At 36.5% G+C, this 23,632-nt stretch overlaps 2 protein-coding genes, 1 long non-coding RNA gene and 1 pseudogene across 4 annotated transcripts; all 4 read right to left on the bottom strand.

Annotated features, from left to right (window-relative positions):
* Positions 1-989: 989 nt before the first annotated feature.
* On the bottom strand, positions 990-3,299 carry LOC105784946 (subtilisin-like protease SBT3). Its single transcript, XM_012610882.2, has one exon. It carries the CDS (start codon positions 3,297-3,299, stop codon positions 990-992), a length of 2,310 nt encoding a protein of 769 aa, XP_012466336.2.
* A 6,387-nt stretch (positions 3,300-9,686) lies between these two features.
* Positions 9,687-12,923, bottom strand: LOC105762812 (subtilisin-like protease SBT3; annotated as a pseudogene).
* Positions 12,924-12,974: 51 nt separating this feature from the next.
* Positions 12,975-18,140, bottom strand: LOC105762813 (probable receptor-like protein kinase At1g49730). Of its 2 annotated transcripts, none has more exons than XM_052624781.1 (9): positions 17,641-18,140; positions 16,261-16,812; positions 15,458-15,745; positions 15,094-15,355; positions 14,963-15,015; positions 14,695-14,762; positions 14,500-14,589; positions 13,964-14,048; positions 12,975-13,892 (listed from the first exon to the last, which is right to left on the bottom strand). In XM_052624781.1, the coding sequence occupies exons 1-9, from the start codon at positions 17,711-17,713 to the stop codon at positions 13,348-13,350; spliced, it is 2,016 nt and encodes a 671-aa protein (XP_052480741.1). In that variant the 5' UTR covers positions 17,714-18,140; the 3' UTR covers positions 12,975-13,347. The 2 variants fall into 2 exon arrangements, with proteins under 2 accessions (XP_052480741.1, XP_012436185.1); XM_012580731.2 differs by having other exon boundaries at positions 15,458-15,751; positions 17,641-18,135.
* A 4,131-nt stretch (positions 18,141-22,271) lies between these two features.
* LOC128035423 (uncharacterized) lies at positions 22,272-22,831 on the bottom strand. The gene is made up of 3 exons (XR_008191923.1): positions 22,808-22,831; positions 22,691-22,724; positions 22,272-22,301 (listed from the first exon to the last, which is right to left on the bottom strand). It is a non-coding gene; the product is annotated as an uncharacterized LOC128035423 (long non-coding RNA).
* Between the last annotated feature and the right edge of the window lie 801 nt (positions 22,832-23,632).

The following is a 23,632-nucleotide window of genomic DNA, read 5'->3' as shown; positions in this document are numbered from 1 at the left end:
TATTGCAATATATAAACTTAAATATGCTATATCGATAATTGTATTAGTAATTTGCAAAAACTGAATTAAATTAATGTAATGTATAAAATTGTATAAATCAAAGTTCATGAATAAATTACAAATTAAACTAAAGTTCATATATAATTTTGAGATTTTTTATTAATAACTTTTTTAAAAAACGTGTTTTTCTTATAACTGATCAAATTTTCAATAAAACATTAATCTTGACGAATAAACTCTTTTTTACTTACTTAGAAGTGAATTATCAATGACGACAATTCTTCTTGGGGCCAAATCATTGACTACAAGCTTTGTTTGTTGGCCAAATAAAAAAAAAAATTACTGAATTTATTCATTTGTATTTAGTTGGTTTCTAAATTTTATTTTGGACCAAGTTGCGACTCATGGAAGGAAGGATGCAACTAATAAGGCTATCTTGGTTGAAATGTTGTTATTTGCCCTTGATAGCCCTCCACCTTCATCTATCATGCTGATTTCGCTCCGGCTCTTCACATACTTGGTCAACGTGGCTATACAGTCATTCTTGTTAGTCCTGCTGGGGTGGGTGTGTTCATCTACGCGGAGCCATGTGCTAGTAAATTTGTTTGGGACTGGCTTAGATGTTCCACATGTTCTTTCTTGTAATCCCCCCCCCCCTTTTTCTTTTCAAATTTGAATAGATGAGAGAGTTGAGCTATGCTTTACCTATGCTTGGTCTCTGATCTCTCTTTTCTTTGTCAAAATTTTTCGGCCAAGGTTTCATGTCCGATGGATAGGACAGGCTGGTTTTGTTTTGTATCATGCATGGAGTTGGAGTTTAAAGTTTCCATGTAATTCTTGTGCCATGTCATTGTAACTGATCAACCACTAATGTGGAACATCTGTTGTAAATTGATATATTGAGCTATAAATCCTTTGCTCTATATTTTGCTCCTTTATTTCTCTTCTTGAAAACATAAAAATAGATGGAATATCCAGGCGTTCCGGCTTCAAGGTGCGAATGCTGAAACGATTGGACTTGTAACTTGATGTTTCCCATTGACCTCGTACCAGCTCAGGAACCCATAATTCCCAAAGTAATCGCTTTCAGGTATACTTCCAACTCCCACATCAATCTCCACTGTGAGTTGGAACTTGGCTTTACTGTATTTTCCTGCAAAGGTAATTATTGCAGGTTGCACTACAGCTTTCATGCCTGAAGGAGCCCTCACTACCGCTCGATAAACCGAGCTACCTTCTGCTACATTTGTGAGTTCCCTTTGGAAGGTGGTGCCGGTTGTGTTAGTGTTGTTCAAGAGAATGATGAATGATGGATAATTAAGATCCAGGGTAGCACTATCACAGTTAAACTGACGCATTCCCGTGATGGTTCGGATCTGTTTGCTAGTGTAGTTTAACCCACAAAGGTAGTTGATGTAGTCTTGAATCTCGATATCGTAGACAAGGCCAGGGTCCATGGCTTTGTTAGGATTTATGTGCCCTGCTCCGAAATCAAGAGGTGTCCCAGCAACTCCTGTGGTCATGTCAATGATACGGCCATTTGCATTGTCGAAAACTTCAGCTGTTGTCATCATTGCTGATCGGATGGCTGCTGAACTCCAGTCGCGGTGGGCAGCTTTAAGCAGTGTGGCTATGCCAGCCGCATGCGGGCATGACATGGATGTTCCAGATTCGAGAGCGTAATCTGTTAGCAAATAATCATCGTCATCAATCGGTGCAAAGCCTCTGTTGGGGACCCAAGCTGCCAAAATGTCGACTCCAGGAGCCAAAATATCGGGTTTCAGTATCCATGGTGATTTTCTATCAGGTCCTCGAGATGAAAAGTAAGCCACTTGAGGAGCTGGCTTAGTACCCAAGAGGGTTGTTTGAAACCTGATACTCACTGTTGCATTCTTGGAATTGATTATATAATGTTTTACCAAATCCCCATATTTCGGGTTTACCAACACAAAGGGCTTGAAGAAATCCGTGGGTCGGAAAAACGGCCCCTCGGACGAGCTAAAGATAGCTCCAGCAGCTCCAGCTGTGTCCATTTCGTCTATTTGTGCATAGGCATTAGTTTGGCCGCTGGAGTCGAAATCACAGAATATGTATTTTCCTGCAACTTCTTCGGGGTCCAGAGAGTATATTTCACATAGTTCTTTGGTTCGGTTTCCGTGTCCAAAGTATATAGGAACATCTGAGACAAACAAGTTTTCAGGATATACAGATTTTCCTGTTACGGTTAACTCTCCATCACCAAGCGTGACATGAGCTGCAAATTCCCGATCGATGGTTCCAGCACCGACGGTAGTGATCCAGGGAGCCCCATTGAGAATGGTATATGCATGAGGGCCATTATTGCCAGCAGAGCATGAAACAAATATCCCTTTCTTCAAAGCTGCGAATGCTCCAATTGCAATAGGGTTTTCATCAAAGGGAGTCTCGAAGAACCCCAAAGACAGAGACAGGACATCCACACCATCCTCTATAGCTTGATCCAAGCCAGCCAGTACATCTGTTGCTGCAGCATCATAACTTTCATCAAAGAACAGAACTTTGTACATGGCAATCCTAGCCTTTGGTGCCATTCCTATAGCTTTTCCTTTGGCATATCCAAAATATTCAGCACCAACCGCACTGCTGCCCGCTGCTATGGACGATGTGTGGCTACCATGACCTAGAAAGTCCCTCGGTGAATCATAGTCATTTGTTTTTGATATATTCTGTTTTTCCTGCTGCATGCCTTTGCTGAAGGATCGCGCCCCAATCAGCTTCCTGTTGCAGTAAGATGCATTGAATTCAGTACCAGTTTCACATGCACCACGCCATCTCTTTGGCACCGGCGGCAAACCTTCATCGTTAAAGCTCTCGCTTTCAGGCCAGATGCCAGAGTCAAGGACTCCAATGATCATGTCCTCACCAAATCCACCCGCAGGCCATAGCCCAGAGTGTTTCTTCAACCCAAGAAAGGTAGGAGCACGTGTGGTATGGAGGTGCCCAATTGTTTCAGGATATGTAGCAAGATGACCAGGTAATTCGTGAAGTTGGTCAAGGTGGGCTTGGGATAACACAGCGCTAAACCCATCCATTACATGGTTGTAAGTGTAGAGATGCAATGGGGAAAAGCCGTCTGGTGATAACAGGGATGAAAGGGTTGACATGTACCAATCATGATGGCTCGAAAAGGCAGCAGGCATTGCCGATTTGTCCATGTTGATGATGTAGGTCCTAGGCCTTCCTGACGCAGGCAAGGATGTGGCAATAGGGAAGAAAAGAAGGAGAGAAATGACGAGTCCTAATGGTATGAGCCGTTCCATTGTTCAAGTCAACAGTACCACTTGGATATGGTATTTGAAAACTTATATACATGGATCATCCATATGATCGGCGAAATTAAGATCACAACCAGTGGATCTTCTGATTTCCCTATGGCCGGGCTCCTTTGTAAGATGGCTCATTAGGAAGAACAAGGAATTTTCCAACATTGTTTGCCTGATGGCGACCTTAATATTTGCTGATATATATATAATATATATATATATTTGGTTTTCTCCGCCCTAAGCCTTTAAGTCAAGACAAGCTTGGGGTTGGCCTAAGGAATCATTGGAACCCTTTGTTTCTGCACTGTCAAACTTTAAGTACACTGCTGCCAATGAATTCAACGGTAGCTAGTAAAGAATCCATGAGACTACGGAACCCCATAACATGGTAAATGCCTTTCATGGCAAAACAAGAATACGAAGCTTAACACTGCCTTAAAAGTATTGCACTGAGGTATCCCTCAGTTTTTGAATTAATGACGGACCATCTTGATACAAGCAAAGGAACACATTTATGTCTCATTTGTCCAAAAAATTTAGAGCAAACATAAACTGGAAAAATATAAAATGATCACTTTTGGAATCCTTTTGTGCACGAAACAAGTTTGATAGTGTTTATTTGCGCTGCATAACAAACACCATGCATTGAGTTGAGGGATTGAAGTACGATAATATTGTGGAAGGGAAGGGTCCAGTAGAGGTGTCTTAATTTGTGATTTATGTTTACCCCTTCTTTGCTTGCTTTTCAGGTGCACTTGGACTACATATGTCGTGGTATTACTGCGGTTTCAAGTCGAGAGTCTAAACTTTTAGCTGGGAATCGCATCATTACCCTGGCTATAGTTTTTGTATGTGTATGTAGAGTAAATTTCTTGAATAAAAAACAATAGTCACAGAGATGCCAAGAATTCCCAACATAAACATCATCTTCTAACACTGGCATTATCTTTTACTCAGCCATATAAATTAATATTATGAATTTTTATATTTTTATAATTTTGAATTGTGAAGATTTTGGTGTTGAAATAATAGTTTAGAAGCTTGATAAATGGATTAATTTGTAAAGATTAAAAGCTAGTTTTGTTCATAGGGATTAAAATGTAAAACTGTGAAAAGCGAGTTGAAATTTCTGTAATTTTTATAATGGGCAGCTTTAGAAGTATGTAATACAAATCATTTTAAAATTTGGAGTTTGAATATGGAAGTTACGTGTGTTTCGGTTTTAGGGATTAAATTGAATAAAAATAAAATTTTAGGAAATTATGAAAATGAACAAAAAATCATATAAATTAAATGAGATGATTTAAAGTGTTTGAATTGATAATTGGAAATAAATTACTGTATAGATAAAAATGGTAGATAATTGAAGAAAAGGAAAATTACAGATTAGTCCCGATACTCCCGCTTTTGTTTGTTTGCCCTAATAAGTTCACACGGTATAGTTCTGTATATATTTATAATGTTTATATTTGTAGCGTATATTTCATAATGTTTAAATGTATTAGAAAATGATACAATTGGTACAAAAAAGTGAGAAAAGGACTATATTGGAAAATATGAGAATTTTATAAATACAAATAGGTGCATAGTATTGGTTGAATGTAAAATTTAGTATATATGTGTATGATATATATATATATATATATATATATATATGGTAATGTTATATTGTTAAAAGGCATATATATAATTTTGGACATCAAGTGAATTAAATTGATAATATGTGATTATATTTTGAATTGTGATTGGAACATTTCAAAGTATGAGGAATAGAACGAATTGTAATAAATGATACTAATGTGTTATTAGAGCTCGGATGAATGTAGGATAAGATATAATTGGCATGCCAATAGGGTTGATCACGTGCTAGTATATACGAGATATGTGTAAAAGATGTTGTGGAGTAAAAGTTTTGATGGAGATATCATTGTTTATGCCGTAATCCCGCATTTATTGTGGATTACGTAGTTCTGTATCTACGGAGACCTTGGTGTGGGGTAGTTATTGCTCTATTGAGCTACTTAGTGTGATGGAGGGATGATACATTACATGATATGATATTTATGCCTACGGGCTTTACACTCTGGTGTCTTGGTGTGGTGTAGTTACCCGTGTATCTATATCTTATATTTTAGTTCATTGGGCTAATTGTTTAAAAGAAAATGCATTGGTTGTTTCCATGAGATATATGGAAAAGGATATGCTTCTAAGGCATGAAAAATGGATATGTTTACATGATTATTGAAATGCTATATGATTAAACATAACAAATGATGTGTATATGTTCAACAGTTAATTAGAATTGACATCGAAACGAATGGATAGTTAATAGTTTATAGGTACAAAAAATGATTACCTTGACATGTGGTGACAGGGATATAGATAAATTAGTTAAAATATAAAAGTGTTTATGTTCAATGGGGGAATGATGTAGTTTTGATTGAGATTGAATGTTGCTGAATGAATTGTGGTAAAAGAAAGGCTCTTTAGTTATTGTATTAATTTATAAACGTAAAAATTAAGGCAAGTTATATGTTTAAATTTATAAATTTACTAAGCTTATTTAAAGTTTACTTTGTTTCGTTTTTTGCTTGCTATAGTTAACATTTTGCGGAACTCGGTGGTTGGATCACATCGAAGATCATACTATTCAGACTCCATTTTGGTATATTTTTAAACGTTTAATTTGATTAGGTGACATATAATAAGAGTTGAATTGTAAGTATATGTTTTGTTGAAGTTAAGTGTTATATGATAATGTATAATTGTATATAAGTAGTTAGCTAGTTAATATGCTGACTTATGGTTTGAATGGTAACCTTTGAATGCGATGTTTTGGTAAAATGGTCAATTGTGTGTGTGGTTATTTATCTTATAGGTCATAGATTTGGTATTTTTGTCCAATGTTAGATGATTGAAAGTTGGTATTTAGTTGTGTACAAGATTATCTATTTTTGAAATGAAATATGAGATACTTTGGATTTGTTTCTTGTGTGTGATGGTGGCTTGGGCATATTGGTTAGAAATAGGAAAATGAATTGTTTTGGCATGTTTTTGATGCATTTTGGTTAGACTTAAATGATAGTTAAATGTATATTAATGACCTAGATATAATTCTGATTTGGTAGCTTGCGTATTAAGGTATTTAAAGGCATACACGGGCTCACACACGGCCGTGTGTCACATACGGGAAAGTGACATGATAGTGTGTTCTGTTTTGAATTATGAGGTTTTGGTTAACATGATCACAGTTAGTTACACGGTCTAGCCACATGGTCGTGTGACATTTGTTGAATTTTACACTTTGACCCACACGGCCTTAGAGAATTACACGACTTGGATACACGGCCATGTGAGTCAAGGCCACACGGTCTCAGCCTGTTACACGGTTGTGTGACCCCTATTTTACACTTTTTCCATTCTTTTCTAAAATGTTCAATTTAGTCATTGATTGTTTTCAAGTTGATTTTAAAGCTTTCGTAAGCTCGAAATTGTATGCAAAGCATGTTTGTTTGAATGATTGAGATATGATGAATATTTTATTGAATTTTTTAATTAAATTCACATATTCCTGTCCTGTTTATTACTATAGCATTCCGTAATCCAATTTTTGCGACGAAGACGAGTAAGAGATATTACAATCCACTTTTCAAAAAAAAAAATTGCCCCTTTCAGAACACATCAATTTAGAATATGTCAAACAGTTTGGATTTTTCTATCCCTGTATACTAGTTAAAATTAAGGGTAAAGTACAAATATAATCACTAAATTTTGGTTAAATTTTCTCTTTTTCCATTGAACTATGAAAAGTTACATTTTGATCACTAACTTTACCGAGTTATAATGTTTCGGTCACTCATTCATTAACAACCAATACAATCTTAATGGAAAAGTAATACGCCACATTAAGGGCCAACTTAGGGTCCGTTCTTCAACCCGGCTGAGATGAGCTTTTAGTTAAAAAAGCACTTTTCATTAAAAAGCAAAGGAGAACGCATTACATTTGAGAGCAAAATGACAACTTCTTAAAAGGACTTTTGGGCAGATGAGAAGTAGATTTTTTTAGCTTTTCAGCCAAAAAGTCCTTTTGCCTGGTTACTTTACCATTTTAGCCACACGACGCTGGTTCCCTCTGCTGCTACATTGCTCTCTGCTCTTTGCTCTTTGCTGGTTTCTTTTGCTGCTACACTGGTTCCCTCTGCTACTACACTGCTCTCTGCTCTTTGCTCTTTGCTCTTTGCTGGTTCCCTCTGCTGCTACACTGTTCTCTGCCCTCTGCTGGTGAGTTTATCTTTTTCTTCTCTTCTTCTCTTCTTCTGTATATTGATTGATTTTCGTCTGGGATTGACTTTTTATATCGGTTAGAACCTAATAATAAAAATAAAGTAAAAATTTATTTAAAGTAAAAATAAAGTAAAAATTTTATTCGAAAACATGTTGGCAGAAACAATGCAGATTTTATGGAATACGAAGATATTAACTCGGCATATGAGAATAATATTGATTCAGAAGATGCGCATGGGCCACAAAGTGATGATGACGACGACAACGACGATGATAGTGATGATAACGGTGAATCAAACATTTTTAGTGGTTTTGAAATGGAATTAACAAGAGATGCTATAGCTTCTAGTTTAATGAATTCAATTTAAATTGTAAATGCTATTGTAAAATTTTTAGTATTTATATCTGATATATAAATATTACCCCCTTTTTAAAACTTCAATCCAAATATAACTAATATTTTAATTTGTTAAGTTTATGTTTTCTATGTTATGTTAATATCTAATATGAGTTATATATTCAAATACATTTTAAAATAAAATAATACAAATGTGTTAAAAGCATTAATTAAAAATAAAAATAATTTTATAATAATACAATCGTGTCAATATCTAATTACAAATATTTAATTTTATATTTAAATATTTAAATATAGTTTATATATTCTAATTAAATTTTATAAATAATTAATATTAATTACTTAGAAATATTTAAAATTAATATTATATATTAAAATATTAACAATAAGTTATAATAATTTATTTTTATATTTTGCTAAAATATCATAATATTAACTAATTTGAACATTATTTAAATACATATTTGTTACTTTATAATCTCATGTCTAAAATGGACATTTTATTTTTCAAAAGCACTTTTTTACAGCAATGCCAAACACTCAAATTTCTCAAAAGCACTTTTCAAAAGCACTTCTGAAAAGTACTTCTCAAAAGCAATGAAAAACTGGCCCTTAGAAATGCTTCTCAAAAATGTTTTTAGGACAAAAACATTCCTAAACAAATTTCTTATTGGGAGAAAAAGTAATTCTTCCAAGCCAAAAATTGGCCTAAAAGTACTTTTTTTTAAAGTGAAAATTTTAGCTTCTCCCCAAAAGTGTTTTTTTTTTCTCTTCCCAAAAGTATTTTTAGAAACATTTCTAAACTAGGCCTAACTCAAGGATTATTATCTAATTTAACCCCTAAACTATAGCTAAAATTATTCAATTTGGTCATTTTACAACTTTTTAAATGATAATTCTAAAAAATAATCAATAAATTTTAAAAATATATATAAAAGAATCTTTAAAACAAAAAATTTACTTATTTTTTTAATTTATAGAAATTATTTTAAAATTATAATAATGTAAAATTTAAAAAATGAAAACATGATTTTTAAAAAATAAGTTTTTTAAAATTTTAAAATAAATAATGAAATTTTAGATTTTTCTAAAAGAATTTTTAATATTTTTTATAAATTTTGAAATTTAACTCTCAACTTAGTTTAATTTTTAAGGATTTTATGTTTTTTTAATTTTTACATAGATATAATTTTAAAATATTTTTTTATAGTTTGAAAAGATAAATAATTTTTGAATTTTTATTTATATTTTAAACATTTTTGATTTTTTAGAATTATTGTTAAAAAATGTAAAAGGACCAAATAGAATATTGTAGCTATAGTTCAAGGGTCAAATTTCTGTTAAGATTGTAACAACTGTTAAAGAATGAGTGGTCAAAATGTTATAACTCAACTACGTTAATGACCAAAACGTAACTTTTTAAAGTTCAGTGGCAAAAATGAAATTTGACTAAAATTGAGTGACTATTTTTGTAGTTTAGCCTAAAACTAATGGATGAGTTTCGTGCATATAATATAACAAGTTTAAAACAGATTTATAATAGATATTGAGCTCCTAAATAAAAATTGATTCATCCCAATTGAAGCCCAAACCAAAAATTTGTTTCATGGAGTTGATGTAATTCTCATTCCTTGTCATTGTTACCGATCAACAACTAATGTGGAATTTTTAAGTTAGTGTGTGGAGCTATAAATCCTTCTTAAAAACATAAAAACAGATGCAGGCAAGCAGGCGTTCCGGCTTCAAGGTGCGAATGCTGAAACGATTGGACTTGTAACTTGATGTTTCCCATTGACCTCGTACCAGCTCAGGAATCCATAATTCCCGAAGTAATCGCTTTCAGGGATACTTCCAACTCCCACATCAATCTCCACTGTGAGTTGGAATTTGGCTTTACTGTATTTTCCTGCAAAGGTAATTGTTGCAGGTTGCACTACAGCTTTCATGCCTGAAGGAGCCCTCACTACCGCTCGATAAACTGAGCTACCTTCTGCTACATTTGTGAGTTCCCTTCGGAAGGTGGTGCCAGTTGTGCTAGTGTTGTTCAAGAGAATGATGAATGATGGATAATTAAGATCCAGGGTAGCACTATCACAGTTAAACTGACGCATTCCCGTGATGGTTCGGATCTGTTTGCCAGTGTAGTTTAACCCACAAAGGTAGTTGATGTAGTCTTGAATCTCGATATCGTAGACAAGGCCAGGGTCCATGGCTTTGTTAGGATTTATGTGCCCTGCTCCGAAATCAAGAGGTGTCCCAGCAACACCTGTGGTCATGTCAATGATACGGCCATTTGCATTGTCGAAAACTTCAGCTGTTGTCATCATTGCTGATCGGATGGCTGCTGAACTCCAGTCGCGGTGGGCAGCTTTAAGCAGTGTGGCTATGCCAGCCGCATGCGGGCATGACATGGATGTTCCAGATTCGAGAGCGTAATCTGTTAGCAAATAATCATCGTCATCAATGTTATTACAAAACTCCGATAAGGAAAATCTCGAACACACGATCGGAACTCGAAAAGAAAAAGAAGAAATAGGACAAGGCTCCAATGTGTGTATCAAGCCACTATCTTTAAGGTTATATTCGCCCTTACTTATCTTCTGTGCAAATGAGTTCCAAGCAAATTAACCTCGAGGATACAATGAAGCTAATGACTATTTGCGTTTTGCACTGAGGAGAATAGTCCACTATGCACTGAGTAATGTGTAACAAAAACTCAATTTCTACAAAGGATTTCTGCAGTAATACTTTATAGAATAATCTAATAATATTAGAAAATGAAGGAAGAGAAGAAATAATATTAGAATTTGTTGATATATTTCCAAATGAAAACCCATTCCTATTTATAGGAATATATCTTTCAATAGGTGTCTTTATGAATAAATATATAATAATAATTATTCATTTAATTTTGTAACTATTCAAATAATATTTTTTGAATAATTATAATTCTTTTTTAAAAAATCAAATAATATAACTTTTGACCAATGACCAAAAGATTTATCTTTTGATTAATTACACCCATTCATTTATAGTTATTGGGATACTATAAATATTTAAAAATATTCCAACAATCAATCGGTGCAAAGCCTCTGTTGGGGACCCAAGCTGCCAAAATGTCGACTCCAGGAGCCAAAATATCGGGTTTCAGTATCCATGGTGATTTTCTATCAGGTCCTCGAGATGAAAAGTAAGCCACTTGAGGAGCTGGCTTAGTACCCAAGAGGGTTGTTTGAAACCTGATACTCACTGTTGCATTATTGGAATTGATAATATAATGTTTTACCAAATCCCCATATTTCGGGTTTACCAACACAAAGGGCTTGAAGAAATCCGTGGGTCGGAAAAACGGCCCCTCGGACGAGCTAAAGATAGCTCCAGCAGCTCCAGCTGTGTCTATTTCGTCTATTTGTGCATAGGCATTAGTTTGGCCGCTGGAGTCGAAATCACAGAATATGTATTTTCCTGCAACTTCTTCGGGGTCCAGAGAGTATATTTCACAGAGTTCTTTGGTTCGGTTTCCGTGTCCAAAGTATATCGGAACATCTGAGACAAACAAGTTTTCAGGATATACAGATTTTCCTGTTACGGTTAACTCTCCATCACCAAGCGTGACATGAGTGCAAATTCCCGATCGATGGTTCCAGCACCGACGGTAGTGATCCAGGGAGCCCCATTGAGAATGGTATATGCATGAGGGCCATTATTGCCAGCAGAGCATGAAACAAATATCCCTTTCTTCAAAGCTGCGAATGCTCCAATTGCAATAGGGTTTTCATCAAAGGGAGTCTCAAAGAACCCCAAAGACAGAGACAAGACATCCACACCATCCTCTATAGTTTGATCCAAGCCAGCCAGTACATCTGTTGCAGCAGCATCATAACTTTCATCAAAGAACAGAACTTTGTACATGGCAATCCTAGCCTTTGGTGCCATTCCTATAGCTTTTCCTTTGGCATATCCAAAATATTCAGCACCAACCGCACTGCAGCCCGCTGCTATGGACGATGTGTGGCTACCATGACCTAGAAAGTCCCTCGGTGAATCATAGTCATTTGTTTTTGATATATTCTGTTTTTCCTGCTGCATGTCTTTGCTGAAGGATCGTGCCCCAATCAGCTTCCTGTTGCAGTAAGATGCATTGAACTCAGTACCAGTTTCACATGCACCACGCCATCTCTTTGGCACCGGCGGCAAACCTTCATCGTTAAAGCTCTCGCTTTCAAGCCAGATGCCAGAGTCAAGGACTCCAATGATCATGTCCTCACCAAATCCACCCGCAGGCCATAGCCCAGAGTGTTTCTTCAACCCAAGAAAGGTAGGAGCACGTGTGGTATGGAGGTGCCCAATTGTTTCAGGATATGTAGCAAGTTGACCAAGTAATTCGTGAAGTTGGTCATGGTGGGCTTGGGATAAAACAGCGCTAAACCCATCCATTACATGGTTGTAAGTGTAGAGATGCAATGGGGAAAAGCCGTCTGGTGATGACAGGGATGAAAGGGTTGACATGTACCAATCATGATGGCTCGAAAAGGCTGCAGGCATTGCCGATTTATCCATGTGGATGATGTAGGTCCTGGGCGTTTCATTGTTCAAGTCAGCAATACCACCCGGATATGGTATTTGAGAACTTAAAAGGATCTTAATACATGGATCGTCCATATGATCGAGAAAATCAAGAGCACATCATAGTGATGGGGCAAACCAGCGGACCTTCTGGTTTTCCTATGGCCGGACTACAAGAAGGAATTTTCCAACCTTGTTTGCCTGATAGCGACCTTAATATTTACACTAAGCCTTTTAGTCGTGAAAAGCATGGGGTGGCCCATGGAATCATTGGAACCCTTTATTTTTGCACTGCCAACTTTTAAGTGCATAGCCGCCGACGAATTCAACCATAGCAAACAAGGGACACTTGAGATTACCGAACCATATATATGGTTCTTTGTTTTTATAACAAAAATACAATGACTTCTCCATGGAATTTCAAACCGCCTACGTAAAAAAAATCCGAAATCATTAGAATGCAATAGAAGAATGAAATAATTGCACCGGGGTATCTCTTGGTTTTTGAATCAATAAATGCCAATCTTGATGATTAGCTGCAATATCCGTATCTCTGTACCAATGATACACGAAAATTACATTTATGTCTCATTTATCCAAAAAATTTAGAGCAACCATAAACAGGAAAATTATAAGATGATCACTTCTTGAATCCTTTTGCTTCCCTTTTGTAAAAGTAACAAGCTTGATGGCTATCATTTCCTCTGCAACAGGAACATTCTGCATAACAAACATCACGCATACCTGCTAGTTCATGAGTAAAATCACATACTTGCAAGCTCTCAAGTCTTGATTACGGCTTAATCAGATTGACGCAGCTGTCTCATGTGATTGGCCTCAAAGGGAGAGTACGTTTTGAGGAGATTGTGGTGATCCGGTTTCGAGTAAAAAGCTTCTACTACAATATGACCTTGATGTACTTGAAGATGAAGCAAGATATCTTCCATCCCCACTGTGATAATAAGGTCCACTCCTAGGAATTTTGCCTCTGCTTGTCCTTCCTCTTCCATCACTACCTTCATAATCTTCATCTTCGACAGCTTGTATGAACCCACTATGCATCGGATCAGCACTCTCATACAAAAGTCTAAGGACCTGTTTGATTGAGGGTCTAGCCCGTCCTTCTTTCTGGGTGCACCATCTCACAATGGTCACAACTGTTTGTAGTTGGTCTAAGTCAAAGGAGTCCTTAATTTGGGGGTCCACCAGCTCAAATAACCTTGACTCTGATGCCATCAGTATCTGGGACGATTCAACCAAGTTCTTGCCATCTTGTACGGCTCGTCTTGCAGTCACAATCTCCAAAAGTAGCACGCCATAGCTGTATACATCACTTTTATCCGTGAGCTCATGAGTGACCACATATTCGGGATCCATATAACCTGAAAGTCATCTAAAGTTTAGATCTTTAATTACATGAGACATTAAAACTTCCAATGACTTATTGGCTAACCTGGAGTTCCACGTATGTCAGTATTTACTGGTTCGAAGCAAATAGAACCATCTTTTGAAGCATGTGCAAGCCCAAAATCTGCAACCTACAGGATACAGTACAGCAGAAAAGAAAAACTGTTTTAATGCAATGTACTTTCATGCTTTTACCTGAAGATAAAGTTCTTCAAAGTTCTCACATAAAAGGGTTCTTCTATGAATCTCTTCAGAAACTGTTACGTATCCTCAAACTATTCTCTTAGTTTTACAATGTCCTTTTGTTCTTTCACCAGCTTTCAGCTTCCTCTAGTTATTGAAAGTAGAATTCAATTTTGCTCTAGTAATTAAAACTTCAACTCCATTTTTCATTTGCAAACATATGTACCAAGAAATAAATTGTGAAAAATGATGTGGAAATCAAAAGTTCACAACTTGCGTGTAAGTGTCTATCAACATTCTGGAGAGAACTTGTTATATTCCATTAGGAGTTTACTTATATACATGAGAGCAAAATACCAGTGGCAGTACAACTAAATGAGCATTCAACAAATACCATACCTTTGCAACAAAATTCTCATCCAATAAAATGTTGCTCGATTTGATGTCCCTGTGGCATAGAGGTGGATCACAATAGAAATGAAGGTACTCCTGCAAAAATAAACCATACAAGGAAAGAGAAGTGGTTTAGCAAGATGATAATTTTGTATAAACCAATCTGCAAATATGAAAAACAACAGAATCAACTGCTATTACCAACGCATTAGCCACATCAATGGCAATTTGTATTCTGGTCTCCCAACTCAGTGGGGTGTTTTCTGGGGCTGCAAAGTACGAGAACATATCCATTTAAGACATGCAATGAACAATAATGAACATAGAAAAATAACATGGGAAAGCAGTTGATTAAGTCTCCATTCTACTGCATTTAAGCATACAAAATTGTTAACGAATTATCAGAGAAGTTAAAATACAGATAATATCAAACTTTAGAGAAGTGAATCAAAGGAATGGAGAAGCATACAATGAAGATGATCCTTTAGGCTCCCATTTGACATGTATTCATACATTAGAAACCTGCCCGAAGTAAAAAGCATTTAATATTGCTTGTAGACAGATCAATCGCCTTGATAGACATACATGAATGAACTATACCTCTCACGCTTTTCAATGCAAAATCCTCTTAGAGCAACCAGATGACGATGGTGTAATCTAGCAAGAAGTTCTATCTCTCTGCAAAATTCATCTTCTGCCTGCTCTGAAACCTTGTCCATCCGTTTTACAGCTACCACTGAGCCATCACTAAATTGAGCCTTGTATACTGTCCCAAACCCTCCACGTCCAATGATGGTGTTAAAATTCTCAGTTGCCTTTTTGGTTTCCTTGTAGCTATATTTCCGAAACATTGATGAAGTGCCTGCATTTACCACCAATCCTTATCAGATTACACCACTGCCCTTTGGAAAATGATGTTCAAAACTTATCATTATCAAAGGAGAATAGGTGATATCAAACAAACCTTCCTGAAATTTACGCATGGGCCGAGGAGAAGAAAAGAATTTTGAAGAATTCATGTCCATGCTCTCAGAATCCTCCAACTCTCTCTTTTTCCTACGAATCAAAACTACCAATACTATAAGCATCATCATGGCAGCTACTGTAACTGCTATGCCGATGCCTGGAATAATCGTGAGGTGGTAAGTACGGTGCTTTTGTTCTGGAGGTACTCCCAACACAAGTTGATTTGGACTAGCGGCAACAAACGGACTAGGAGAAGCCTTTGGGGTGGGTGGAGATGGAGATGACTCTGAAACTAGCATAAAAAATTGCAACAATTTACTAGCTAATTCAATGGAGTACATAAACATTCATTTATTTACAGAAAATTAGTCATTGGAAAACATATTCATGTATGTAATGTCTTAACGCAGTTACACAGAAAAGAAAAGAAACATTTTGACACTAATATATTCAGAGCATCAGTTTTTAGATGCACAATGAAGGTTTCTTTTCCTTTTTTCCCCTCTTGAACAAGCCACCAAAGCATTACAATGTTTATTATCAATCCCCATAAAAGCAGTCAAATCTAGCCTGATGATTGTTCTAAACTGTATTTTAATTACCAAAAAGGCAATGTATCAATAATGCTTATTGGCTCTAATCACTGCAGATAAGAGAAAAGACGAGGAATTATAGACATTCGAGCCATGCAAGAAACTGCTAAAGTGGGAGAAATCTTGCAAAAACTATCCACACATCAATAGATATGCTCAGTTCTCATACAAAATCAAATCATGGATTTTTTTCTGAAATGATTCATACCTGGTGGGATGTTAAATCCCTGAACTTGGAAAAAGCAAGTTGCAATTTCGGCAGCTGAAGTGTCATCGACTTGGCTTGCTAGTGCAGCAAAAGTTGCATCTCGGCAAGTACTCAATGTCATATTATTTTCAGATCCCACTAGATGATGAAGGTAAACAATGCCAGCATTTAAACATTTCCGGCAATCATTTTCCCGCAAAAGTGGCAGTTTGCAGTTCCTTGTGACATCCATAAATTTTGGAGACTCAAGCATCTGTGTTACAGTGGTTCGACCCCTACAGTCATAACTAACGGGAATTTTTGTACCAAACCCACAAAACATGGTGGCATTACGCGGCACTCCATACAGTTCCATGGTTTGCAATATGGATTGGATGCAGATGTCAGATAAATTTGATGGAACTCCTAGGTCGCTTGTCATATTCGCATACCGGGCAACAGAGAATGCAACGAAAGCATTCATATAGCGACAACACTTTCCTCTGTCATCTTTATTAGAGCATAAAGAAGCCACATGAGTAAAATTTGATCCACTCAAATCTAAGGGGCAATCTGCAAAATTTGTAAGACCATTGATCAGAATAGAGTGAGTCAAGTAACAAGAACATTGTTACCTTCGCTTCACAATCCATCACTTGCAAAATAGATTACTGATAATCACAAAAAACTTGTTTGAAAGGTAGCGTTAGTATGATGGTAAGATTTCTGCAGCTTTTAAATGACTAGTTACTGATAATTATAAAGGAAAAGTACCTTATTCAATCAAACTGAATTTAAGCTAAAAGTACTTATTGACTGCCCTTACATGAAAATCTATAAATCGACAGTATACTATAGGAATCAAATTGCCATATCATTTTTACTCGACAAAAATATTCAATGAAAGCCAGAAATAACCAGTTGAAACAATAGCCCTTTAGCCATTAATTCTTCACACAGAGCTCTAGGTATCCATTAAGCTAAATCCAGAAATTCAATATATGTTGAACTGAACATGGCGTTGTCTTAAAATTAATTGATCAGTTAACAAAAATAAAGTACCCATAAATCATCTGACCCACATAAGTTGGTACAAAGTGAAGGTAGCTCAAACATTCTAATGCCAGTTACAATCAAAATAAAACAATGGATAAACTTTACAAGACTGCATTTTTATATAAATGCAAATCATGTCCAAATTTTCTGCTTCAAAACCCAAAACCCATTTTTCAGGATTCAACTCTTACCCAGAGCGAAAGGGGAAAAAACATAATAAATGACCCAAAATGGCATCTTTTACAACAAAGAAAAAGAAGTGATAACAAGTTAACAACAAATGCAACTTGCTTAGAAAGACAACTAGAGCTCAGCTTTAGAAACAAGAAGGGATTGAAACATAACCTGCCAGTATCAAAGGAAGCTGCAAACCGAGAAAAGTCAAGAACCCCAACAGTGCCTTAGCATAAACCACCATCGTAGACCAGGAAAGAACTTTTCCTTTTTCAAGTTTTACCCGAAGAAACAGGAGAGGAAATGATGTGAAGAAGGAATGGGGAAATCTAAGTGATGGAGTACTATTGTCAGCGCATCTGGGAACCGTAGAGAAGGGGGTAAGAGAGAGAGAGAGAGAGGGACACTGGTCACTGAGCAATGCGTGAGTGCGGCTTTTGACCCTTCTCTCACTCTTTCAACTCTTTAAACAGTGCACTGACTGTAGGTGTTCTCAACTCTCTACTCCTAAAGGCCTAGGCTAATTTTCTCATGGGAAATCTGAAACAAATGAAAGGGAGGGATGGTCCCAAAGGATCACATTGAAGTGGGTCAGTTGCTACGACGCTTTTTCATTAAATGTGTAACAATACTTGTCTTGTCCACATATCTATGGTATTTGGTTCAAACTATGTCTGATTCATCGTTGGTCTGTCGGGGTTTCTTTCTTCTTTTTCTTAGACCGTGACTTCAAGTAGAAAGGGAAACTTCATTTATACATATACATACTATATTCACCTACAAATATTAATTACTTATGCACCAAAACTTGAGCTTATCTTGTCTTCAAACGTTACAACAAATTAAAGCCACCTTAACCCCCAACCCTCCTTTTTTTCTTTCAAATAAAAAAGAAAAACCACCTGCTTATAAATTTTTTGTAATTGTGTGATGTTTTATTGGCAAACAAAACAGTGACAGATGAGGCTAGGTAACCCTAAGGAAAAAAATGAATTAAAAATATAAATACAAAACATAAAATGATGTAAGAAAAATAATTATAGTAAGCTACATTATATTATATTATTCAAGTGAAGTGGGATGTGTTTATCCATTCCCGATGGGGTTTTAGCTGAGGTAATTAAGGCATTGGCAAATTGGCCGAATGTGACTTAAAGTATATTGCAAAAGATACATGAAGTGGGACCAAGATGAATTGTGGGAGGCGTGAGGAAACTGCAAAGACCAATACCCAAAACAGTGGAATCTTTGAGCATGTTTATATTTTGTGGGCACGGGTTTCATTTGGAATCCTATTCAGTTTTTCCAATGTGGTGACAAAAATATTACACCAAATCATTTCATCCTAGTAAATGTTACATGACAGCTTCTTTTACTTATCCAGTTTTAAACAAATGTTTTAACCTCATCCTATCACTAGAAAAATAGACATTGATTTTGATGCACATCACCTGTTGGTCTGTCTGGCTATTTTTGTTTTTAACCTACAACTTTGGGTAATGTTAAGGGTTTTATTTTTTTTATTGGCTTTTATCAACACTTTATGTGTTAATTTTTGGACAGTCAGGCGATGCTTTTTGTAAGGAAAAAAAAAAGAGAAAGAAATCCTTGCAGTCCACGCCTGTAACATTTTGCTTTTGCTTCTCCTTCTGCATCTTTTATTATTTTTTTCTTTTTATAAATATAATAAGATTCTACTTAAAAGAAGAATCCCTTGTAATCCAATCAAGCTAAGTCAAAATTAGGCTAATTTACCAAAAAAAAGCCCATTTTTTAAAAAATTTATCAAAATGGGCCGGTTTTTTAATTATTTACCGGAATGGGCCATTTTTCGCGAAATCGCGGCCACGTCAGCGCGATGTCAGGGTACGTGACAGGAAATCGCGTCCACGTCAGCAGAAAGAAATCGCGTCCTTGGGGAAGCGATTTCCTTCCACGCCGCCAGGTCGCTACCGACGTGGACGCGATGTGGACGCTGCAGCGAACAAGGCTCAACGGTCAAAAAATTGACCGTTGCCCCCCCAACGGTCAAAATTTTTTTTTTACTATATAAACCCCCACCCATTTTATTTTCACAAACAAATTCAATATCAATTTCCTTCAAAAATTATCTCAATTCCGTTCAAAAATTCTCTCAAATTCCTTCCAAAATTCTCTCAAACTCTCAAATTCCTTCCAAAATCCTCTCAATTTCCTTCAAAAAATCTCCAAATCCATATTAAATTTCTTTTTCCATTAAATTTCATTATTTTAAGAAAATTTTAAATTTTTTTATTTTTTTAAAATAATTTTAAATTTTTAATATTTTCAACAATGGTCGGATCATTGATTCGCCTTGATAAGAATCACATATCGGTGGAGCAAATGAACATGGTAAGTATTAAATTTAAATTTTAAATTTTATTTAAGATATTTTTATTTATGTATTTTAGATATTTATTAATTTATTTTTGTTATAAAAGGTCAAGATCGGGTATTGGAATGTAATATTCGAATATGCATGCTCCTCCATCACCGTTAGTAGAGAACTACTGCGAGAAGCGGGATTTTGGCACGTGGCGACAGTAGGTAGGGATGCAAGTTGGAGCCGAAATCGATCGGTCGTTGATCGAGAGGTGGAGACTGAGACGCACACATTTCATCTTCCATGTGGAGAGTGCACTATCACTCTAGAAGATGTCCATCTGCATTTGGGATTGGGTGGATGGGCACCCAAAGGACCGAGTCTCGCCAATCTAGTAATTGGAAGGCGGTGTGCTCTGAGCTTTTGGGCGCTGCTTAGGATAAAATGGATGGAGGTAAGGTGGAGATGGGCTGGTTTCGTGCCACATTCCCCGATCTGAATGAAAATTCAACCGAAATTGAAAGAATCTGATATGCTCGATCATACATTCTTCAAATAATTTGAGGCTATCTCATGGTCGACACGTCACGCGAGCTGTACATCTAAGGTGGTCGCTAAAACTCGTTGATTTTAGAGCAAAGGTGAATTTAGTTGGGGTCTGCCGTCTTGGCAACATTATATCGGGAGATGTGCAAGGCGACCAAACCGAGGAGAGCAAAAATCGGAGGATGCCTGTCACTACTGCAATCATGGGCACGGTTTCGCTTTCCATTTCTACATCCTCGAGTGAACCACCCATATACATTCCCACTCGTAACGAGGTAAATTTTATATTACATTTTGAAATTGTTATGTAGATTTTGTAAGAATAAAAGTATGCTAAAATTTATTTAATTAGGTGGAACCATCCGTGAGTTGTCGTGGATTACCGTCGAACTTGAAGATATACTGCTTCTATTGGACCAACGATCGAAGCGTATAAGTATTATTGCAAATAGATATTTCCATACATTCGCTAGGGGATTGATATTTAGTATTTACTATTTAGTATTATGTATATAAGTAATATTTCTATCATGTTCATGTAGTTTCAATGGACACCATACGAGGATCCGGCAATCCGGGCAGTAATCCCGGAAGAGTTTTTACAAAATCCGGACGCTTGGCACGTGAAAGTGGTGTTGATCAACTATGCAACTGTGGAGCCCCACCAGACAGACAGAGTCCTACGACAGTTTGGATGTAGACAACCGATCCATGCGGACCCTGAGGTGTTTGACGAGCACCACAAAATCGACCTTCGGCTATTAGGTATGGATTGGCCTAGATACTGGTCAGAGTACACGGAAATGTGGGAAAATCGGCATGAATATCTACCTACTCGGGAACAAATCATCGTTCCCGAGTTAGCGTGCGTTCCATAATACATGCCATGGTTTAGGATCCATGGGAAGCCGTATTTACTTACGCCAGAGGAGAGGCAGTGGCAAATACGTGTCGGAAGGGAAAGGCGCGGGCCTCTAAATCCAAGGGGACAAGACTACGAGGGCAGCCTATCAACGAGGCTCAGACATTCACCCGGCTCATCATCAGCGGCCATGCAATCACCGTCCCCAATGAGAGCACCGACGCAGTCACCTGACGCAGCAATTCAACAGATGATACCCATGCAATCGCCTTTCCCTATGATGCCAGGTATGTTTCCTACCCCTTATATGTACCCTAACCCGTACATGTATCCTTTTCCGAATCCTATGGCAGGTTGGAGCCAAATGCCCGGATCAGCTCCATTTCCTGTAATGCCGAGCGGACCACCGATAACTAGGCCATCCGCGTAGGAGGGGTCGCAAGGGGGGCCGTCGAGGAGCTCTCCTTTTTACCAATCGCCAACAACGCATGGCTTTCAAACTCCGTCGCCGTTCATGATGCAAACACCTCCACATACACTATTCTTTGAAGGTGGATCATCGTCCCAAGCCCGACAAGTAGATGCTGAACCGGAAGAACAACAATCACCACTCGAGGAAGAACAACCGCTGCCGGAAGCTAGAGGAAGGAGGAATCCAGCGCGTAACCGTCGACGGCCGCCATGTGGAACCGAATCCCCCGGTCATAAACATTGATTACCGTATTAAAATTTATCATTTGATGTAATGAAATAGAAGTTTATGACGATGTAATACACATAGAAATTTTTTCGAGTTATTTTGACATTATTTGATTAAAAACCCTAACCCTAACCTAATTTAATTAAAACCCTAACTTAACTTAATTAAAACCCTAACCTAACTTAATTTAATTAAAACCCTAACTTAATTAAAAACCCTAACCTAACTTAATTTAATTAAAACCCTAATCCTAACCTAATTTAATTAAAACCCTAACCTAACTTAATTAAAAACCCTAACCTAACTTAATTTAATTAAAAACCCTAACCCTAATCTAATTTAATTAAAAACCCTAACCTAACTTAATTAAAAACCCTAACCTAATTTAATTTAATTAAAAACCCTAACTTAACTTAATTAAAAACCCTAACCTAATTTAATTTAATTAAAAACCCTAACCTAATTTAGTTAAAACCCTAACCTAGCCTATTTTAATTAAAAACCCTAACTTAACTTAATTAAAACCCTAACCTAACTTAATTTAATTAAAACCCTAACCCTAACCTAATTTACCTAAAACCCTAACCTAATTTAATTTAATTAAAAGCCCTAACCTAATTTAATTTAATTAAAACCCTAACCTAATTTAATTTAATTAAAAACCCTAACCTAATTTAGTTAAAACCCTAACCTAGCCTATTTTAATTAAAAACCCTAACCTAGTTTAATTTAATTAAAACCCTAACCTAATTTAATTAAAAATCCTAACCTAACTTAATTTAATTAAAAACCCTAACCCTAACCTAATTTACCTAAAACCCTAACCTAATTTAACTTAATTAAAAACCCTAACCTAATTTAATTTAATTAAAACCCTAACCCTAACCTATTTTACATGAAAACCCTAACCTAACCTATTTTAATTAAAATCCCTAACCCTAACCTAATTTAATTAATGTAAAAACCCTAACATAACTCAATGGATTTGATAATCTTACTAACCATTTAAGAAATTGTAGTTTTACATAATGTTGGATTTCAGTAAAATGTTTTGACTGGTACTAACATTTAAGAAATTGTAGTAATTTGATAATTTTACTAACAATTAATACAATTATCAATTAATAATTGAATAAAAGGTAATTTTTCTATAATTACATTCAACTATTGCGATTAGGGCATGATCGACTTGTATGGCTCGGGTTCCTACACCATCCGCACAACTTCGTTGACCGGTTGTTTCTGATATCCATATTGTTCGTATTCTAGTGGAGAAAGGTCGACCCTTCGGCCATGCACGCAATTCTCTATCCGTAATGACTTAAAAGGAGCAAGAGATACGGTGGCCACTTACGCTCATCGGGATCGGTGGAAAACGTGTTCCATCGTTGTACATGTTTTCTAATTTGTACACTTCATCCACATAACTCAGCGGATCCGCACGGAGTTTCGACGATCGCAATAACATGAGCGCATGGATAACGGTGCATCGAACTTCCCACACCACAAGTCCTGCTTTCGCAAGTGTACACGATATTGCCCGCCAACAACACCTTGGTGCGGTATGTCGAACTCCGTCACGCGAAACCATAAATTGTCTCAATCGTGACACACAGCGTGCATGATGTTTGCCCTCGCCGCTTTGTTAATTTCTTGAACTACCTTATCGCACCATACATGCCCACCCCGCATCTCGCTCTCATAAGTTGTT

Source organism: Gossypium raimondii, chromosome 12, assembly GCF_025698545.1.
Source record: "Gossypium raimondii isolate GPD5lz chromosome 12, ASM2569854v1, whole genome shotgun sequence".
Taxonomy (NCBI): Eukaryota; Viridiplantae; Streptophyta; class Magnoliopsida; order Malvales; family Malvaceae; genus Gossypium; species Gossypium raimondii.
The sequence above is the reverse complement of the archived record's forward strand: the minus strand, read 5'-3'. Positions and strand labels throughout refer to the sequence as shown.